Consider the following 22,255-nt stretch of genomic DNA (forward strand, 5'->3'; position numbering starts at 1 on the left):
AAATGTCTTGAACCGATGCTAAGGGACACCTGGACATTCTGGAAACAAGGAACCCTTACCTTCACCTCAAACCTAACCCAAAATGTACCATCGAAAGCTAAACATAAAACCATCAAGCTACGAGGAACAAGCATGACCCTAGGGAGGACGCAGCTCTTGCCATCAAAGAAACTTGATAAAATGGACCATATGAAGCTTGTGAAATTTTAGAACCTTTGCATTTCAAAAGACTGACAAAAAGCCACAGTCTGGGAGAAAATATTTGCAACACACAGAGAAGGGGCTTGTATTAGGCGATGATAAAAAGACACACAACCAAATTTAAAAAAAAAATTGGGCAAAAGATTTTAACAGACACTCCACAAGAGAAGACATACAGAGAGCAAACAAATACATGAAGATACACGCAACATCATTAGGGAAATAAACATGACAACCACAGTGAGATGTCGCTATACCCACTCTAGAACGGCGAGAGTTAAGAAGACAGATAATATCGAGTGTTGGCAAGGATATTAGGAGGAACTAGAACTCCCATACATTGCCACTGGGAATGCAAAGTAGTACAATTTTAAACAAATGGTTTGGGGGTTTCTTTTTTTTTTTTTTTCCTTTTTTTTTAGAGGGAGGGAGAAGGAGAGAGAATCTTAAGCAGGCTCCGCACCCATCACGGAGCCCAATGCAGGGCTCCATCTCACAGCCCTGAGATCATGACCTGAGCCGACATCAAGAGTCAGACGCTTAATTTGACTGAGCCACCCAGGTGCCCTGGTTTGGCAGTTTCTTAAGAAGGGAAACGTGCACCTGCTATACAACCCAGCCATTCCAAAAAATGAAAGCCTACGTCCACACAAAAGTTTGTACACAGATGTTCATGGTACTTTTATTCCTAGTAACCAAAACTGGAAATTAATGCATATCAACAGGTAAATGATTAAACAGACTGTGGTATGTCCACAGGAGGAAATGCTATTCAGCAATACAGAGGGAGGGACTCCTGACTCACACTTCATTTATAGGACATCAAGATGCAAGAACGGGCAAAGCTAATCAATGGTAAGAGAAGTCCAATGGGTTGTTCCTTGAGGAATGGGCTGTTGACTGGAAAGGGCAGGAGGGAACCTTCTGGGAAGTTTGTCCTGTTGTATAATCTTGCTTTGGGTTACACAGGTGCAGACATATGTGAAAATGCACCACACTGAACACTTAAGATCCATGGGTTTCATTGTGTCTAGATCATGCCTCAGTTTTTTAAATGTGATAAAGCGGAGTGGGGAACAATGGGTTAAATAAACAAACAAAAATCCCTTTCCAAGTTGTAAAATGGTACAGCTGCTCAGGAAACAGTCTCATGGTCCCTCAAAAAGTTAAACATTGGGTTACCATACGACCGGGTGATTCTGCTCCCAGGTATACACCCAAGAGATTTGAAAACATATGTTCACAGAGAAACGTGCCCCTGAATGTTCATAGCAATATTATGTATAATAGCCCAAAAATGTGAACAGCCCTAATGTCCATCAACCGGCGACTAGATAAAAATGTGGTATATTCATAGAGCAGAATAGTATTTAGTCATTAAAAAGGAACAAACCCCAAAACTTCAGGCTAAGTGGAAGAAGCCAGCCATAAAAGACCACATATTGTACGATTCCATTTATATGAAATGTCCAGAATAGGCGAAGCCAAAGAGACAGCAAGTAAATTAGTGGTTGTCAGGGGCTGGAAGGAGGGGGTAATTGGAATTTAATGATCATGAGTACAGGATTTCTTTTTTGGGTGATATGTTCTAGAAATGGATAGCAAGGATGGTCGCACAACATTGTAAATACACCAAAAGCCACTGGATTCTACACTTTAAAATCATTTAAATGGTGAGTTTTATGTGAGGTAAATTGTATCTCAATAAAAAACTTTTTTCCAAGGTTCCTGGGGCACCTGGTTAGACCACGGGATATTTGCAGAATTTGGTACTCATCCACAGTCACGTCCCCCTCAGGCCAGCCCAGTCCGGGGGCCAAAGCTTGGCACCTCCCACACCCTCTATGTCTGCTACAACTCAATTGCAGTGCTCTGGGTGGGGTGCTTCCTGCCTATCCCCTTGTCAGTGAGGGAAATCCATGGTTCTCTCTGCTCTTGGAATCTTTTTCTAATTTTTTTTTAAAGGGAAAGGGGGATGGGACGTCCTTCTTTGCACTTCCTCCTAGCTCTGGAAGAGCAGAGGGTCCACCCAACTCCTCCACCATCCCCTCGTCAGAGCAGGGTGAAGGAGGTATGTGCTGGAACATTCAGGTAAGATGATGCTTCTCCGTCAATTCGGAAAGGTCAACCTGCAACCTGTACCCTACCCTAGAGCCCTAACCGGGGCCCTCCCTGAGGCCAACATGCACCCTCATGTTGCAGCACCCAAGTCACAAGTCCCCACCTACCCCCAACGACGTGCCAGTCCATGGCTCTCTGGTTCTTGGGCCCTCCCTCACACTCCCTCATTCATTTCACACCGACCTGACGTCTCCCGAATGCCTGCACCCAGTGCTCATCATTCTGTCATTTCTCTTCCCTTCCCTGGGTACTGAAAGGGATCATATACCGCTGTCACTTTGAGCAGGAGACCTTTAAAGGTTAGAGAGATTTTTAAGCTTCTCCAAATTAAAGTGGATATACAGGCCTTGTCCTTAAAACTTTATACTCTGACAAATATGCGTTTGCATATATAAAGAAACCCTTAAATGCTGAAGGAAAGAAACACAACAAAATTTCTGTCAAATCAGGGTCAATTTATATGCTGGGACAAATAAGATGAACTTCTACTCATCCTTCAAAACCCCAATGGACATAACCTGCTGAAGGAAACCTGCCCTAAGCCCCCTACATGGGATTCATGAATCTCACAGAGTGACATTCATCCTCTGTACTGGCCATGGGTTATGGGGCATAGTCTCCCTCACTTTTAACTGTCAATTTACTTGTCTATCTCTTCACCCTCAAACCCCCTTTTGTAAACTAATGTCTTGCATGACCTTGAGTCTGAGGCTGCAGGTACTAGAACGAAGCTGATGCCAAAGGGTGGCAGAGTTTTATAGGGTCTGGAACAGAAGTGCTCATAGTAACCTATAAGCTAGATGTTATTTGCTCCATTTAAAAAAAAAAAAAAGATTTATTTATTGGGAGGGGGGAAGGGCAAAGAAAGAATCACAAGCAGACTCCCCGCTGAGCGCGGAGCCCCATGCAGAGCTAGATCCCACGACCCTGAGATCCTGGCCTGAGCTGAAATCAAGAGTCTGACGCTTAACCAACTGAGCCACCCAGGTGCCCCTATTTGCTCCATTTTTGAGACAAGAAAATGGAGACCAGGTTTTTCTCTTTTTTTTTTTTTTTTTTTTTTAAGATTTTATTTATTTGCTAGAGAGAGAGAATGAGAGACAGAGAGCGTGAGAGGGAGGAGGGTCAGAGGGAGAAGCAGACTCCCTGCTGAGCAGGGAGCCCGATGCGGGACTTGATCCCGGGACTCCAGGATCATGACCTGAGCCGAAGGCAGTCGCTTGACCAACTGAGCCACCCAGGCGCCCCCTGGAGACCAGGTTTAAACCACTTGCCCAGAGCGCATGGTTGTAAGCGGAGGAACCCAGAACAGCCCGACCCCAAAACACTGTCAGCTGTGCCATGCTCAGAGAATGACACCCTGCTAGCAATTTATGCACGTGGAGCCCTCCTACCTGCTGGGTCCACCCGCGTTGCCTCCTGTAACTTCACAAGTTCGACCCATTTCACAGATGAGGGAAAGGAGGAAGGGAGAGGCTACACACATTAACTTGCTGGAGGTTACAAAGCTTACTGGGATCTGAACTCAGCGCTGGGATCCAAAAGCAGCACCATAGTATGGCCACCTGGGTGGTCTCTCCTTGCCCCCTCCCTCCCACACCAATCAGATACCAGTGGTTCTCAGTCCCAGGAGGGTCATGCCTCCCAGGGGATAGAGGGAAAGGAGAGGTGCCCCTGGCATCTAGTGGGTAGAGGCCAAGGATGCTGCTCAACATCCTACAGGAGAGGGGACAGACCCCTCCACAACGAATTATCCAGCCCAAATGTCAATAGTGCCCAGGTTGAGAAACGGATGACCCAACTTAGAACAGCATGGAAGCATGCAGGCGCACGCACACACATGCGCACTGCAGCGTCCAGACCTGCACTCCCATCCCCCATGGGATTCTGAACAGACCTACCGGAAAAGAGGGGATGGGGAAAAAAATAAAGCAAGCCCCACCCACAAATGTACCACAGTCACCATTAACGTCATATTTATTGTTATTTAGCTGCTCAGGAAAACATATACAGGTATATACAATATGCATGAATACAGAAGACTGCACTTTACATATTTTTTTAAAAAAAGAAAGAAAAAAATAACACTCAATTTCATGAGCTATTGTCACAGTCTTCCAACCAAGCATTTCAGAAATGAATTTCTTTTAAGAGTCAAAAAAGATTACAGGATTGCCTAACACACAGCAGAGTTAAGATTTTATATTTTACATGTGCAATAACGTTTTCGTTTTCTTTCCCAAAAAAAGTTTGCTATGCAGTACCGATTACCAGTGTTTGGAGTCTCGTGGGTTGGGTGTGTTTTTATTTTGCTTTTATTCTTTCCATTAAACCAAATTTAATGAAATAACATCCTTTTGCTTAAGGCTATTTTTAAAGCTGTTCCATTCTGGGGTCGTGGGGAGCGAGAAAGTTTAAAACTTCAGGGGCTTCCGACGTTGCTAGGACCACGAGCTGATGGCCAGGTGCTAATGAACTCAACGCAGGGAAAGTCAAAAGAAGTCAAGACGCTTGGCTCCCCGGCCTTAAGCAATGAAGGAGAAATCATTCCTGTTTAAAAAATAAAGTGATAAAGCTCTCAAACAGCTGTACATTGCAGAATCGGAGGGGGCGTGAAGTTTTGCTCAGACTATGGCTGATTTCTCCTGCGGCCCCTGGCAGGAGGGACATTCTCTTTCTCTTTCCTCTGGTGGCAGAACTCAGGGACTGAGTCAGTTCACACCTTCCCACTGCTGATCAGTTCACACCACCTGCTCTTCTGCCTGCCTTCTGCGGGCCCCCGGGGGGCTGGGCCCCCTGTCCGATGGCCCCAGCAAGGACCATCCAGACGCGGACCTGAGCCAAAAGGGCCCCCGCGGGAAAGAAGAGGGAGGGGAAAGAGCGAGATTTTTCTGGACTCTTACCCCTTCGCTGAAAAGTTCTTTGAAATAAACAATGTGGGTGTTGTATGGTGAACCCAAAGTCACTTGCTTAAAAAAAAATCAAAAAAGCCAGAAACTCTGGGTACCTGGGGACAGAGGGGAGGGGACGCCAGGCTCAAAATAGAGCATTTAGTAAGACTTGCTCTTTAACAAAAATAGAAGGAAAATGGGGGAGTTACTGATTTGGGTGAAGGGCTATCAGTCACTTCTTGTCTGACCCATCCTGGAATCTGTGTGCCCCTCACGAACCCCCTGAGTCATATGAGCCTTTTGTAGGCATGCACAGCACCCAAAGGTGCCCGCCCCGCCAACACTGGTCCTCTGACACCTGCCACTCTGGGTCCTCGACGGGGCTCCAGGTGCCCTGCTCGCTGCTGCCTATTCACCTGGCTGCCCCCCATCTCTGCTCAAAGAGATTATTCCTTGGTGAGGCGCATGACACATGGCTCTAGTTTTGCAAGAGGGTGAGATTAAATCAAAAGTGGGGGGGGTGTTCTGGGGTTAAAGAAAAAGGCCCAAGCATCAAAGTCAATGATTATGTTCCTTGTTTCCTTCCCATAGCCCCCAGGAGCCTGCCAACCTCTGCAGAGAAATACACCCAGGTGCAGAGAAGGGGAGCTTGGCAGGCTGAGCCTGGGGGCTCCTTCCCTGAGCCCCTGGAAAAGTGCTTGGCAAAAGCCTCGTCCCTCCCAGGGATGGGGGGTTGCCCAGGTTGGAGGGGGAGAATAGATGGGCAGCGGGGACAGAATGGGAGTGGTCGGGAAGATGCCCACAGTTCCACCTCCTTCCTCCCGCAAGGCCTGGCTGGGACCGGCTGTGGGCAAAGGTCAAGGGCTGAGAACCAGATCCTCCCCCAACTTGGGCACCCAAGACCCAGCCAGCCCGGCCGCAGCAGGGTGGGAGCCAGGAGCCCCCAGAGACTGCAAGCTGGAAGGGCACCATCCCCCATGCACACCAGGGCTGTTTAGCATAGCGTGAAAATTCAGAGCCTGGGCGCTTGCACAGAGGCCCAGAAAAGGAGAGAAAACACCACTGTCGAACATTCCGACTCCTTCCCACTGAGCAGGCTGGACACGTCATCGCCTCCATTGCAGAGAGAACAGCTTCCAGCAGAAGACAGAACGGAGCTGAAGGCTGAGCGTGTGTTTGTAGGAACGAAAATATATATCTGTCTATTTTCTTAGGAAACAGACAAAACAAAATCCCAGGCGGAATACCTAAGGGGGGTATTAATTGTTTGGCTCCTGCCTGACTGATGACAGTTGGGTATCAATATATAATATCGTGATGACAATTTGACTTTTGCCCGGCAATATTCCAGAACTACTATTCTCCAGGATTTCCATTTTAATAAGCAGTGAACAAAGCAAAAAGGAAAAAAAAAAAAAAAAAAAGGCTGGGGGTGGGAGGGGGGAGAGGAATGAGAATAAAAGAGAATAAAAAAGAAAGTAACTCTTGTCTTATTACGAAATAACAATGCTTGGACATACAGCAGCATGAAAATAAAACAAGGAAAGAGGTCATCTAAAAAAACGTATGCCAAGATTACAGAAAAACGGGAATTCTCTAGCAGGAAAAAGGCTGAAGCAAAAGTTTGCTAACTGCAGAAGGGTTAACACTGGTAACATACTGTGGCAGACGAGTTTTCTTTTTTAAAAAAATTTTTTGAGGTTTTTTTTCTTCCCCTTTAAATTAACCCTTTCCGGTCCATATGCCACTAAGCAGGTACCAACCTAGAAAAAAAAATCATCCACTCAGCAATAGTGGCCCTTTCAAATTAAGGGTGGGGGAGGAGGAGGAGGGGTTTGGGAGCACGGGGTAGGGGGTGGGGGAGAAAGAAGGGCCTGATGGGGGAGGGGCATTTCTTGTCAATTCAAGTTAGGGCGGCCACGAATGTCCCAAATCTGTTGGAAATGTCGGAGTGCAGGGACCGCCAGGTGGGTACGGAGGCTCGGGCCTTGGCATCGCCCACGTCATCTGTGCAGTGGACGGACAGGCACTGCAAGTGGCTCCCCGGCTGGGTTGCTGAGGCCTTATTTGCAGGGAGGTCGTGGGCTGCGGAGAAAAAAAGGAAGAAATGTTAGCGGCAGGCTCAGCTCTGCAGGAGGCCCTAAGAGGGGGCAGAGTGAGAGAGGTAAGGAAAGAGAGGCACCGTCCACTCCCTGTTTTCATGGCTGAAGACGATGTGAGGAGATCGAGAGATGATTGGTTCAAATGCCCCTGCTGCTACTCTGATGTGGCTGTGAGACCTCAGCCAAGGGTAGGACTCGATGTCAGATTCTCCCCACTCAGGAATGGGAGAATTGGGCAGGGTTGGCCCATCTCTGATGGACTAGAGTTCCCAAAAGATTGACTGGACATGAAATAAGTTGGGAAGGCTTCCTGGAGGAGGGGCATCTAAATTGGGCTTTGAGGCATATGTAGGAGTTTGCCAGAAGCAGTTAAAGGTAGAGGGGAGGATTGTCTGGATCTAGAACACAGCCCTTTCTCTTGTCATGCTCTGGACATTTGCTAGAGGCCTACTGTGTGCTGGGGACTTCCTGAAACAGTACCACACTGCTCAGACCAGTAATGATGAAGAGTCCAGACCCCCCAACCAGACCAGTGCCCTTTGTCCATCCCCAGCTGCTTTATGATGGGACTTACAGTGATGGGGGTGAGGGAGTCTATTCCTCCCCTGCACCCTCAATGAAAATCCCTTCCATTTCCTTCTCACACAGTCACACAGGCCCAGAAGCACCACAGATCACAGTGATGCCTGAGTTAGACAGACTTGCGGGGAAAGAAAGTCTGACAACGACTCACACCTTGGCATGAACTACACTCAAAGAGGAAGAGCTGGGAGTTCTGAGGCAGGGAAGGAACAGAACAGTCATTTTGGGGGGCTGCTAGTTTACTGCTGCCAAGTGACCAATAGGTCTGTTCTCAGACCTACTATATATCCATGAGTATTCTTATCATTCAGTGAGATGAGACTGATGCTTGACTCAGAGAGGAGAGGCAACCTGCCCAAGGTCACACAGCCAAGAAGGGGCAGAGTTGGGCTTGAACATGGGTAAATTTCTGACTCCAAAGAAGTGAGAAAAGCTGGAACTGGGGGTGGGGGCCCAGCTCCAGCTGAGGGAGCACACCCAGATACTGAACTCCATGACTGGCCCGCCCTCATCAGCAGGGCCCGGTGCCAGGCAGGAGCTACCCCGCCCATCCCGCCCTCTGGGATTAGGGGGGAGGCCTCCCCTGGGAGCTGAGCCACAGCCTGCAGAGAAAATCCTCCCAGAGGATGGGCCAGGCCATGACTAACCGGGCTCCCACCCTGGAGCCCCAGAGACACCCAGCTTAGGACCTGCATGCCAGGAGCAGCTGGGGCCGGGGCGGGGGGCGGGGGGGCGGGTGGAGATTCTCTCCCTTGCTCCTTCCCTCATTCATCCAATTAATAAGACCTTACTGAGTCCCTACTATGTGCCAGGCGTGGCTCTAGCCTTCAGATCCGGCCAGAAATAAGGCAGACGCCATCTTCACCCTCCTCCGGGAGCTGACAGTGAAGCCAGAAGAGAGCATCATGGTAGTCATTTGGAGTCACAGATGCCATACGACTTGAATCCCAATCCCAGCCCCACCACTGTGTGGCACGGGGTCTGCCACCCTCCCTCTCTCCGAGCCTTAGTTCCTCATTGCTGAAGTGGGGGGAACGTCCTCTCCCTCAGGCCTTGTAACGGCCTGGCAGACAGAGAAATCCCCCGACAGGGCTGCCTAGCATAGTCTCTGGGGAGGTCAGGAGGTGAGGGGTCCTTGCAGCCATCTAGAGGTCCCCAAGCCTCATCCCCTCCTTGGGACTGGCCAGGTGGGCACATTCCTGCCCATGAGACTGGAGTCTATGCTCCCATTTCGCAGAAGGGAAAGCTGAGGCCCTGAGCTCCAGGTTTCAAAGCTGGTTAGCAGCGGTGGTGCTACCCAGGGCCTCAGAATTCAGCCCAGGGGTACCTGAGAAGGTACCCCAGGAAGCTAGGGGCCTCAGATTCAGCCCCCACATCTCTGCTCTTGAGCCCAGTCTTGCCTTGCTCCCAGTGACGCCCTACTCCCTAATCCCGCCAGAAGGAATCCTGTTCCAAGCATTGTGAGATCTGGATTGGGGGAGGGGAGCATCTGCCACCGAGAGAGAGAGAGAGAGAGAGAGAGAGAGAGAGAGAGAGAGAGAGAATTCTGAAAAGGGTTCCTTACTTCACTTTACACCCATTATCTCAAGGAGCTGACTCAGCAAATGCTTGTGCCCATTTTACAGATAGGAAACCGAGGCCCCTTGCCAAAGTCTGCACAGCTAAAGAAAGACAAGACCCAGGCCCAAGCTCCTGACAGCTGGCTCCCTTGCTCTATGACCGCAGCGCCAGGAAGGCGAAGGAAAGTCAGCATTTCCCGAGTTCTGTGCGCAGACGGAGGAGGCCTGTGGTCCCTTCTGGGAGCTGCGTTTGCTGAGGGATGTTTCCACACTGACCCAAATGGCCACATGTCCTCAAGATGCCGTATTCCCAAGTTATAGACGACTCCGAAGCATGCCGTGTGCCAACCCTACACGCAGCTGCTTTCCTTACTTGGGGAGGATTTAATGAGGGTGTGCCAGGCACACAGCTGAACATGTCCATGTGTTATCGCATTCCATCCCCCCGCAAGCCCAGCAGCTGGGTGCCCCTTCTCCCCACCTTAGAAGGGGCACCTGGGGCTCAGAGAGGGTGAGCGGCTTGCCCAACATCACAGAGCATGGGCGCAGGATTCCCCAGCCTCTGCCTGGGACGAACAAGAGAGTCTGGTATCCACAGGGAATATTTTTAAGAGAGAATATTATTCTTCAGTTCTTGACAACCCAAGCATGACCAAACTCATCCTCCCGCCAGATTCATTCCAGCCGGAGGTGGGGGGACCCAACATGCCCTAGGACCGCAGCTTCCACATACATTCAACCCCTCCCCCCCGCCGCTGCCGCTGAGTGGCTACGAATAAATCAGTCCCACAGAAGCCCGCCTCAAGTCAGGGCCTGCCGCTCCTCAAGAGAAGCCCTCAGTCCCTGCTCCTCGGCGGTGGCAGGCATGCCGGCCCCCCACCCCAGGACCCAGAGATAAAACCACCCATTGCCGAGCCCCAGGACTGGGGGGAGACCCTGGAGTTACTCAGTGCGCCACGGACACTGATGCAGACTGTCACATTTTCCACTCGTTAGCGACCAGTCTCCCCCATCGGACTGTGGTGTCACAGCACTCCACACACGGGAGGGGCTCAGCTGGGGCCTGTGGGCTGTGGAGTGACCCTCATCCCTATTTGACAGATGGGAAGACTGAGGCCCTGGGGGGCGCAGGGAACTGCCCAGGGGTCACCCAGGGCCAGGCCAGCAGCTTGGACCGGCCCTCTCCTTTGAATCCGGGATTCCCCGCGCACTGGGCTGAGGTGGGATCTCGAACCCCCCATCCCTGGGCAGCTGGCCCCACCTGCAACTCGGGGATGGTGATTCCTGGCAGGCCCATCTCCGAGCAGCTTGGGGGGACCATGCAAGAGAAAGAGCGGATGACACTGTGCATGTGGGGGGATCAGTCCTCGAGGCAGGGGTGTCATCAACTCAAAACTTATCACCCCAAATGGGCCTCACCCTGTGCAGAGAGCACAGCGGACGAGGTGAGGGCCTTCTGGTTCCTGGGACCTGATGTCACGCCCACCCAGCAAGGAAGGGCTGTGGGGACAGTTTTTAAAGGACAGTCCCCTCCAGGCCAGAACAGACCGCCTCAGTCCCCACGTGCAAGGGCAGGGCCTGGAGCGGGGAAGCCCGGTTCTTCCTCCCCATCCTTCACGTGCACAGACAAGTCCTAGCTGATCTCTCCAGCCCTTCCCCAGCACCCCCTCCCTTCACAGCACAGCACCCGAGCCACGAGGTCATTTCTGCCACCAACTTGGTACCACGGCATGGAGGTGCCGGCTGCCTCCTGCTTTCCCCGCGGTGACCCTGAGACCGCGTCGGATCGATCCCCAACAGGGACGGTAGGTGCCATGAAGGGAAGGAGAGGACCTCAAGCCGGTGCCAAGCACGACTAACAAGCGGGCTGCCATTTCTCCTCCTGGGCTCAACCACGATAGCGCCTACCCTTTGCGGAGCACGGGGCTTTTGCAAACATCACTTCGGCTCCCAGAACCTCAGCCCTAGAAAACGGGGAAAATAATAGGACTGGCCGTCATGGAGGCAGCGATGAGGATTAAATGAAATGATCCATGTAAAAGGCTTAGCGTGCTGCCCAGCCCAGAGCAGACTCCCACCCGACGGCGCCGGGTGCGCCCCGCGTGCTCGCTGACCCGCCTGCAGGCACGGGGACCCGCGGGGCCGGCCAGCATGGCCCAGCCACCCTTTTGCCAGCCACGACCGAGCGGGGTGAAGGGAGAAGGGGACAGACATGCGTCTGTTGACCTGGGGACACCTCGTGGTTCATTTTACTTCTGGAGATGCCACCCACGGAGGGGGCCGAGTGTTCTTTCTTTTTTGAAGTCAGCAAAACAGACCTTGTCACCACCTTGCTCTGCACTCAGTATCCCCAGGATTGGGTTCCAATTTGGGTGAGTCAGGAGTCATGAGCTTGGTGGGGGCAGTCGCCACCCCCTCCCCCGCAAGGCAGGGCTTGGTGGGACTGGCAAGACCACACGGCTCTGTCTTTAAACCTTCAGAATCAGGACTTCTGTCCACCTCCTGTCCACACCTCCCACTTACCCCCCGCCACCGCCCACCATAGGGAAGACCAGAGAGAGGGGGCTGTGGGGGTCAGGGTGGCCTCCACCTAGGGCCCAGATCAAGGGCTCCTTGGCTGCTCATAGCAGGGTGTGACCTGGGCAAGGTGTTAACCCGTACTGCAAAATGGGAACCAAGTTCACAGACTTTAGCACATGATGCGCCCCCCAAAAAGGTGAGCTGCTCTTCGGGTTATTACGCTCATTGGACTTCAAGAGCCCAGGGCCTTGGAGGCAGTCAGAGCTAATACTGCCGCATGCCAGTCGGGGACCCCGGCCACAGGATAGTCTCTTCCTCTCCATGGGGGCCTGCCCCACCCCCTGCCCCCCAAGGTGGGATGGAGGGGGACCAGGGTGCGATCCCAGGCAAAGCAGGCAAATTAGAATTCCGGGCGTATTTTTAACTCCAAGCTTATGTAAGGAGCAGTGTGGGCCCCAGAACACAATAGCGAATGACTCTCGCCCGACTCACCCTCTCTGGATTCCGACAAAGGGAAATGTATTTTGGTTTTTCCTTTATTTGGACCTGGCAGGGGGAGACGCTAGAGTCTGACAGCTGCCATTGAGCCTGGAAGCAGAAGCAGGCCTGGGAGCCTCAGGGTTGGGCCAGGTCCTATCAGCGCCCAGGAGGCCCGGAGGCCCGCAGACACATCCATGGCTCTCCTAGCTCCTGGTCCCCATCGCCAAGAAAGGCTGGGCCATTGCACCCAGGCTAGCTTTGGGCATTGAACATCGCTCTTCTCTCCTGCCCCACTGTCTCCACCCCGGGGCAGGCCCCACTGTCTCCTTTCTAATTCCACACTGGCCCCCAAGGCCATTTCCCCCTGTGAGTCAGGTGACTTTCCTAAAGCATGAGCAGCCCCCTCTCCTGCTTAAACCTTCCATGGCTCCCCAGTGCTCCCAAGGTCAAGTTCCCAGCTTCGCATAACCCAGCCTGCTCTCCTCATGGGCCTCCAGCCTCACCTCTCCGTGAGCCAGCTACACAGTCTCTCCATAAAGCCCTGATTCTTCCTGCCTCCACACCCCTGCTCCTGCCGTGTCTTCTGCCTAGAACACCCTCCCCTCCTCACCCCTGCTGACTCCCACCATCTACCTGGCTGTCAGCCTTGTGGCAAAGCTTTTCCGACGCCCCTACTCTGAGGTGGGTAACCCCTCTCCCTGCTCACAGATGACATCCCTGCCCCCAGCCAGCATAAGGGCAATGAAGCACCAGTTACCTCCGAGCCGCTGCGGGGATGTGTGTTGGGGGGGGGGGGTCCTGAGTTCAGGGCCCTCGACAATAAGCTGCCAAGGATGAAAAACATCATGGGGAGGGGGGCTTCGGAGTCAGACGACCAGGGACTGAGATGACTGCATCTCAGTCCCTGGTGCTCCCCCAGTGGGTTGACCTTGGGCAAATCACTGTCCCTCTCTGAGCCTCAACTTCCTTCCCCGTGAAATGGGACAAGGATAGCACCAAGGTCCTTGCCGAGTTACACCAGGTTCTACGGCGCCTGGCGCACGGCAGGTGCTCACGCAATGGCTACCAGCTGTCACAGCAGACAAAAGTCACAGGAGAAGAGAGCTTGCCCAGCGGTAAGCAAAGTCACAAGGATTTTTAAGGTAGCACGAAGGCCCATCTCCAAGAACCCATCCCTGGGGATGTGGGGGACCCAACCCCAGCGGAACTGACGCCCACCACCCAACTGGAACCCTTCTGCAGGACCCCACAACCTCAAAGCAGAACCCCTCCTCAGCTGCCTGTCCATATTGGGTCCCTGGCCCGTGTCCCCTCCTCCAGGGAGGTACACAGGGTCCAGGGGACTCGCCTACTTTGGGCTCAGGGTGTGAACAGCAAATCTAAGCCAGATTGTGGGCTGCACACAGAGGGTCTGCAGAGCCACCAACGAAGCAGGAAAACGGCATGCTCAAACCCCCACTCCACTCCTCCCCCATGCTCGGCAGCTTCGGGGGAGCCCCAGCTCTGTGTGCTCAGAAGCCTGGATTCAAGTCCCACCCCGGTCTAAATCTCACCAGCTCCATGACCTTGGGAAAGCTCAACTTGCCTATTCCCCCATCTGCAGGGGGGCTAACCACCCCTCCTGTGACCAACCCCCCTCAGAGGAGCCTGGCCTGGGGACCCTGAGGGTAGACACAGCCATGAGGATCCCAGCTGTCTCTCTGGTCCCTGGCACACAGTAGGCAGCTAAAAAGGATTTGTTAAATATTTTACTTATTTTGTTTAAAGATTTTATTTTTAAGTCATCTCTACGCCCAACGTGGAGCTCAAACTTACAACCCTGAGATCAAGAGTCACATGCTCCACCAACTGAGCCAGCCAGGCGCCCCAGGATTTGTTAAATATTTGAAAGAATGATTCACATTCTCATCCCAGCTCTTCACCTGCTTGCTGTGTGACCTTGGGCAAGTCCCTCTCCCTCTCTGGGCCTCTTTGGTCCTCTCTGAAATGAATGGTGGTGGGTAGATAGACAACCTCCCTGACTCTTTTCATTCCTTCGGGGAAATCAGATTTTACATTCAATGTAGGCAGGAAGCTGGGGCAGAAGCCTACGGCAAGCAAGGGACATTAAGATACCTTAGCTTAAGTAAGCCCCAGGAGCACAACCCTAGAGGGCGGGCGGCTGGCAGCCTGAGTGACACTCCATCCAGGCATTTCACTGAGGTCAAGGGACCAGCCCCTCCTCAGCCCAGCCCTCTGCCTGCATCCCCACCCTTTCTCTGCCCTCCCTCGAGGACAACTTCTAGCAGGGGTATCATTGTGACAAATGAGGAAAGGAAAAAGGAAAAGTGACCCCATCCGTACTCCTGTCAGCTCCAGGGCTGATAAGAGTGAGCACTAATCTCGGGCTCCCTACGGGCCGGGCCTCGGCCTATCTCATTGGATGACCCCAACACCTGGGGAGAGAGGGTCCAACACGCCAGCCCATTTCACAGGGGGGGAAACTGAGGCTCAGAAAGGGGACGTCACTGACCCACAGTCATGCAGCTAACCAGTGGAGGACCCGGGGTCACTCCCAAGTCTGCCTGATGCCAAAGTGTGTGGGTTCATCAAAGTCACATGAAAAAGTAAAATGTCCCAGCCAAAGTGATGGGTGCTCCCTCTCCCCTAGCCCCGTTCTCGCTCTCTCACAACGCCCCCCCAGTTCTTTCTCAATCTCTCTGTTCTCTCCCCCTGCCCCCACACTTCCTGTCTTTCCCCAAAATCAACACTCACTTTTTGGGGAAGGGCCCTGATAGCCCTGCTGCTCACAGATGGGATGAGAATGACCCTGTGGTGACAGAGAAGCCAAGGACAAAAATATGAGGCCCCCCCATTCAGCGCTCTCTCTCCATGGACCCTGCCTGAGAGTTTCCCCATCAGCCCCATCTGATGGGGGCGATCCAAAGCTTGCACAGGGGCTCCTGGGAGGCAGAAAGGGCCCCCCCCACCAATGATCAGGAGGGACCTCGTGCGGCAGCCCCCTCCCCGGCCCCACGAGGGTGAAGAAGGGGACTCGCGCGAGCCCGAGTCTGGTGCGAGCCTCAGCCAGGGCCCTGGAAGCCTTCGGAAATTAATTGGAGTTGACTCGGCTGAAGGCAGCTGTCATTTAGATTGAGAACTGGCTCAGGGCTCCACTGAGGCGAAGCAGCGAGGGCATCGTGGGGACCGGGCGGCCGAGCGCTGGGGATGGGGGCGGGGCTGGATGCCAGGACCTTCCCGGGGCCCTGAAGGAGGAGCCGGGTGGCGGAGGAGGGCCCGAGCCCACAGGATGCACACCGCAGGCCCCTCATCCGGCCCTGAGCCTCTGATTGGGCTCCTTCCCCTGGCGCCTTGGGCCACACGGCCAGTGACCTGTGACAGATGCAGCCCTGCGCACCCCCCGGGCCACTCCTGGCTTGTGGGCTGCCGAGATGTGACAGGTTGGGGGTGGGGGGGCGCAGGCCGACCCCTCAGCCTGCCCCTTCCTTCTGACAGGGCCCACAGTGGTGCAGCAAGGCACCTGCCCTGGGAGTCTAAATGGGGATGGGGGTGGCATCATTCTTCCGGAACCATGGGAAGGGCCCAGCGGTACTGTGAGCAGAGCACTCAGCCCCCTGCCAGGCACCAAAGATGAGCCAACAAACAGTAGCTGCTATTCAGCATTGTTAGCAGGATTATTATACCTGAGATCCCCTCCACCCCTGTCTCCATTCTAGCCCATCCCCCCACCCCTCTATCCCCATTTTCTCGCCTATTCGCTCACAGTGCATGCCCCCATGGCATTGGACCCAGTGCTGGGTGGCCCTGGACAGCACACCGCCCCTCTCTGAGCCCCAGCATCCTCACCTCTCTCCTGGGGCAACCTAGCACCAAGGCAGACACCTCACTGAGCTCCCGGCACGCTGCCTGGGGGCGATCAGCCGTTCAACAGTTATTTTATAAAATAAGACAGACGGACAGACAGACACATGTTTCTGTTGAAGGAGAACCTCGTTGCTTTCAGCCCACTGAAGGAAAAGACCCGATTTGGCAACAACTCAGAATTTTACAAAGTAAGTTTTCAAAGCGCTGATGCTTTGGGTGGGGGTTCTTGGGGACATGTGTCCTGCTCCCCTCCCCCCGAGGGTCTGTGGGAGCTTTGTGACCTTCCTACACGGGCTCGGTGGGGCTGCAGGTGGCCTGTTCACCCAGACAAGTTCCCGTAGCGTTTCTGCAACCCCGAGGAAGGGCTCTGCATGGGGGTCCGTCGTGGGATAGTCGTGTGCTTTGCAGCTAGACTCTTGGGGTCAAATCCTAACCCTGTCACCACCAGGCTGTGGGACCCTGCTTCAGTTACTCTGACCCCCTGAGTCTCCATTTCCTCACCTGAAAAATGTCTTCGGTCATTCCTGCCTGGCAGAGAGGGGCAGTGGGCTAGTACCCAGGGACCTGGTACCCAAGTGTCCCTCCATATCCTGTTCTCTTCTCCAAACCTGAGCCTTCCTGGGGCCAGGCTGTAAGAGGGGGCCCTCGAGGGGCGCCTGGGTGGCTCAGTCGGTTAAGCAGCCGACTCTTGACTTCAGCGCAGGTCATGATCTCATCAGGGTGGTGAGATTGAGCCCCACATCCAGCTCTGAGATGGGCGTGAAGCCTGCTTAAGATTCTCTCTCCCTCTCCCTCGGCGCCTCCCACCCCCACTCTCTCTTTCCCTTTCTCTCCTTCTCTTAAAAAAAAAAAAAAGAGGGGGCCCTTAAGACAGCAATAACAGCAGGGCGATGAGCCAAAGCATCCTGACCAAACAGGTGCTCCCAGCTGTATGCTGGACGCGGGACTCAGAGATGGGATCCCAACACAGAGCCCCCAGCCTGCCTGCCCCCCCTCCCCCACACCCGAGTTCTCAGCCTGGCAGAGAGATATTCAGTAAACACTTAAGAGTAAAACAGAGCCGTCACTGCCACAGCACAAGGCTGCCCTGTGTCGCAGACCCAGGGGACAGGTGGGGATCCAGGGCAGAATTTGCAGAGGAGAGGACATACAAGGGGGAGCAGGGTGCTTAAGGATGACTACAAAGCTTTGCAGCGAGAGAAGCAAGAGGTGAGCTCCGCCTCTACCGTGACCGGGAAGAACCAGGGGCCCTGATTTGAGGCCCGGGGGAGAGCGAGGAAAAGGAGGCTGCAAAGTTGAAATGAAGTCAGTCACGGAGGCCCCTGGAGGCCCCAGGAAGTGTTTGGCTTTGTTCCTGAGAGCAGAAGGGAGCCAAGGAAGACTGCTGAGCAAGGGAGGGGCATCGGGAATCTGTCAACATGAATAAGAAGCTTGCACCTCATCCATTCCAGCCTTGGCATGGTAAACCTGACTCAGAAACACATTCCATTGGGGACAAGGTCCTTTGTGTTCCACAACTCTAAACAAGTGGGGGGATGTGATCCCACCCCCAAGAGAATGGTACTCTGAGAGAGCTCTGATCTAACTGGGCGGGCCATTCCTCCCCAGCAGCTTCTGAGTCAGATGCCTATAACCCGGGTCCCCAAGAAACCCAGCTCAGGCTGGCCATGCGTCAGCCGATGGCCCTTGCAAGGGACTCTGCCTCTCTACACCTCCACCTCCCCTCCACACAACGAATGTGAACACCGGGCCCTGTGCATTTCCATCAACAGATCCTCGCTGAGGATATAGGTGGGGAAACCAAGGCACAAAAAGACGCATCCCGGGTTATCCAACAGTGAGCAGAAGGGTTGAGGGTAACTTCCTTATCTCTCTACATCTGAGGTTCCCCATGTATGAAATGAGACCATACACCTACTGGGCAGGGCTGCCAGGAGAATGAATATGATAATATTAACAATAACAGACAATAATTATAGCGTTAATACCTGCCATGCATTCATTCTTTTAAACTAATTCCTCACCGTAATCCCGGAGGGCAGCTTCTATTCACTCAGCGCCATTTCACAGGTGAAGGACCTGCCAGGGTCAGCAACCTATAGCCCACAGGTCAAATCCAACCCACCATCTGTTTTTGTCAATAAAGTTTTATTGGTACATAGTCACGCCTGTACATTTACATTTAGTCTATGGCTGTTTTATGCTATAATGGCAGAGTTGAGTAGTTGTGACAGAGACTGTATAAGCCACAAGCCTAAAATATTTACTATCAGGCCCTTTACAGTGAAAGTTTGCTGACCCTTGAACCTAAGGCTCAGAGGGGTGATGTCACTTGTCTAAGTTCACACAAGTAGGAAGGAGCCACCAGGCACCCAGTAGGTGCCCAATACACGTTCCCTAGGAAAATGTTTATGTGTAAACAACACTGCTGATCTGTGAAGACTTGCACAGTGACCCTTAGGGAGTCAGAAATGTCCCTCCCATTCACTGTGTCCCTGGTCTTCCTTCTCAGGCTACTTTGGAAACCTCCCTGCCTTCCTATTTAAAAATCAATAAAACGGGGCACCTGGGTGGCTCAGTTGGTTAAGCATCTGCCTTCGGCTCAGGTCATGATCCCAGGATCCTGAGATCGAGCCCTGCCTCGGGTTCCCTGCTCAGCGAGGAGACTGCTTCTCCCTCACCCTCTGCTCCTCCCCCCAGCTCATTCTCTCTCTCTTTCAAATAAATTAATAAAATCTCTTAAAAAAATCAATAAAACATTAAAATGTTGGTTGAGGGGGTGGGAGGATAGGGGTTGTTATTTAAAAACACCGTTCCAAAATGTGTCTACAGTGCAACAAAAAGAGAAAGGTGGGCTCTCCGAGGCAGAACAAGTCAGCCCCATCAGGCCAGGGCTCACTCCTGCACGGCCTCTGAGCACCCTGTCACAGTTCAGTCTCCACTTGCGGAAGGACAGAGCAATGGGCAAAGAGGATAGAGACAGGCAGGACAAGCAGGCCTAGGTGGACCCTGGGGGGCAGAGCATCAGCCCTGGGGCAGGCCCCGGGGCCTCCTCACTGGCTGATCTCTTTTATGCCCTCAGCCGTCCTAGCAGGGCCAAGGTCACACCGCGAGAAAGTGGAGAGGTGGAACTCAAACACAGGTCCGCAGGAGTCCAGAGCCTGCATGGTCTTAACCACCTGCGGCATCTGCCCCACCTCGGGAGAGAGACAGGTGGAACAGTGGAAGCTGGTCTGGGCCTAGAAGGAGCCGGTTGGTCACTCCCATCCAAACAACAGGGAACAGAGCCCCTGGACTGCCCGGTGGCTGGCCCACCCATCCTCAGCTCCCATCTTCCACGGGTTCTGGAAGGTCCAGCCTAGGCTTCTGAGGGGAGGTGTCTCTGCCACAAACAACCCCCAATTTGCTTTCCCTCCAGGTGGTGCTCTCCCTCCCCCACTGCAGGAAACCAGGACCCAGTTGTGCCAGAAGCTGTGCCTCCAGGGATATCACTCACCCTCTCTGGGCTGCCGTCCCCTCTGTAATTGGCAGGAGTCCCTACTGCCAGGCCTGTGACTCAGTGACCTAAAGAGGCCATCCAGGTAGGTATTGCCCACCCCAAGTTGTGCTGTGGATTTACAGGAACTGTTGGCTAAGCTGTACCTTGAGGATGGGAGTGGGGATTTGGCTCTGCTGTCTGTGTCCCCACTGGGGCCCATGATGCCCAGAGTGAGTCTCTGGGGTTGACTTGGGAAGGCAGGGGCCACTGCACTCCTTTCATGGCAGAGGTCACACCCTCTTGTCCCTCTAGTTTTTTGAGGAAGGCAGAACTGGACCCTAGGAAGACTGGGCTGGCCAGTACTGTAAATTGGGGAAACTGAGACCAGAGAGGAGTAAGTCAGGGGCAGAACTGTAAATAAATCAGAGAATTCTTGCCTGCTTGCCTAAGCCAGCACTCAGTCCTCTCCTCATTCAGGTTTGACAATGGAGTTTGCAGTATGCTGTCACCAAGTGGTGGCAACACTACTCCTGCTTGAGCTCCCCTCTTTCTGGACCACTACTGTCACTTCGCCCTTCACCTAAGTAACTTGTCTGTCTCCTCCTTCCTCAAGTAGGTCTTTCCAAGCCCCTCCGTGGACTCCAATGTGCACTGTATTATTACACCCAGTGCTAACCCCGACCTCTCCTAATTGTCCTACTCTCTACCACAGCCCCTAGGATATGAGTTCCATGACATCGGAGCCTCAATTCTCCTATTCACTACTGTGGCCCTGGCACCTGGCACACGGTAGGCCCTCGACCAGTTTATGCTGACTCTATCAATTCCTACAAGCAGGAACAGACCCTAAAGAATCACTAAAATAAGGAAGATCAAACCACATCACCTGGACCTCCAGACAGACCTGAATAGGAACTCTTCAAGGCTTCCTGGTACCAGTAAAACAAGACTTCATTCGGAGGCTTGCCCACTGACCCCTACCCAAAATTTACTGAAAGGGACCACACCCCCTCACAGACTATTATCCAGCAATGGAGGAATGATATCCACTTACTTCCACAACCCCAATCCAGCCAACACCCTTCCTTCCAAGTTTGGGCACTAGAATTCTCCCAATTTATTTTAGACCCTGCTGGTGTGTGACGAAGCCACAAAATGCAGGTGCCGTTTTCATGGAAAGAAAAACTTGGGGGAGGCAGGGACCAGCTGACAAATGCCAGAAATTTCCTCCCACCTGAGAATGACTATGCAGGAAGGCCCCTTTCCCAACCAACACCCCCATCCAGCCCACCCCTCCCGCCTACCAGCCCTGAGCCCCCGAACCCACTCAGACAACCCGGGAGGTGAGTTTTAAGTTGACACCAAGCATGGGAGTCAGTTAAATAACCCTCCAACACTCTCACACCATCTCTGTTTTTCCTTCTTCAGGGAAGGGGACCACATCCCAGACACTGTTCTAAAAGGTCCATGTATATCATTGCATCAGGACCTCCCAGCAACCTACACTGGGAGGGGTTATTACTCCTTTTTAAAGGAGGCAAAAACAGGCTCAGAGCAGTGGGGTGACTCATGCAACACCACACAGCTGGGGAGCAATCGAGGCAGGATGAGGTCAAGTCTGTTTCCAAAGGCTCTTCTACTTTTGCTGCATGCCAGAAACAGAGAGAAGAAGAGGGAGAGAGGAGGAGAGAAGGAAGGAAAGAAAAAAAAAGATTCCCCTCTCTCCTAAAGGGCTGGCACCCTGCCTTCCCTCCAGGTGCACTCACTCTGCGTCTGGAAGCACCTGCCAGTTTCTCGGGGAAGCTAGCCTACATGCCATCTGATGGGGGCAGCTGATCCAGGCCAGGCCTCACCCCCTTGCAGGGTCTGAGCCCTGGGGAATCAGGCCCCCCAGGAGGGGAGCGGGACAAGTAAAGGGAAAAGCCTTTACTCTCAGGTACGCGCAGCTCACCCACCTAAGCAAAACTCTTGCAGGGGTGGTTTCCGGCTGCCTGGGGCAGGGCTCTACTGAGTGTCTGTTGCTAAGCAACAGGCTTGCACCTGATGACCTACCCAGAGTTCACGACCGGCCTGGGGTATAACAAGTCCATAATCTTGGAGGCCCTGATAATGCAGAGCTCTGTGAGGCTAGACCTGGGCTGTCCAGCATGGCAGCCCCCAGTCACACGTGGCTTTTTAAATTTAAAAATCAATTCTTCATTCACAACTAACCGCATTACAAGGGTTCAACAACCATCCGCAGCCGGTAGTCATTATATACTGGACAGTGCAGACCTAGGACATCTCCATCATCGTAGAAAGTTCTATCGGACAGCACCGGTCTAGAATTATAATCCAGGAAGTACCCATCTGTGTCAGCAGCTGCCATGTCAACTGCTTTGCTTACAAAAGGCAAACGCCATCATTTTTCAAACGGAAGGCTCCATAGATGGAGGTAAACTGGGGGCTGGGAAGGAG

At 53.1% G+C, this 22,255-nt stretch overlaps 1 protein-coding gene across 2 annotated transcripts in view; it reads right to left on the reverse strand.

The window, feature by feature from the left end:
* Positions 1-4,281: 4,281 nt before the first annotated feature.
* MN1 (MN1 proto-oncogene, transcriptional regulator) overlaps positions 4,282-22,255 on the reverse strand; it is an 87,921-nt gene continuing 69,947 nt past the window's right edge. For both annotated transcript variants that reach the window (XM_064578587.1, XM_045887415.3), the window contains one exon: positions 4,282-7,298. In XM_064578587.1, coding sequence (XP_064434657.1) covers positions 7,117-7,298 — 182 coding nt within the window. In that variant the 3' untranslated portion in view covers positions 4,282-7,116. The remainder of the gene's footprint in view (positions 7,299-22,255) is intronic.

The sequence above is a fragment of the Mirounga angustirostris genome, unplaced genomic scaffold (assembly GCF_029215605.1).
Source record: "Mirounga angustirostris isolate CCGP_5_RB_7025 unplaced genomic scaffold, mMirAng1.0.hap1 SCAF_14, whole genome shotgun sequence".
Lineage (NCBI taxonomy): Eukaryota > Metazoa > Chordata > Mammalia > Carnivora > Phocidae > Mirounga > Mirounga angustirostris.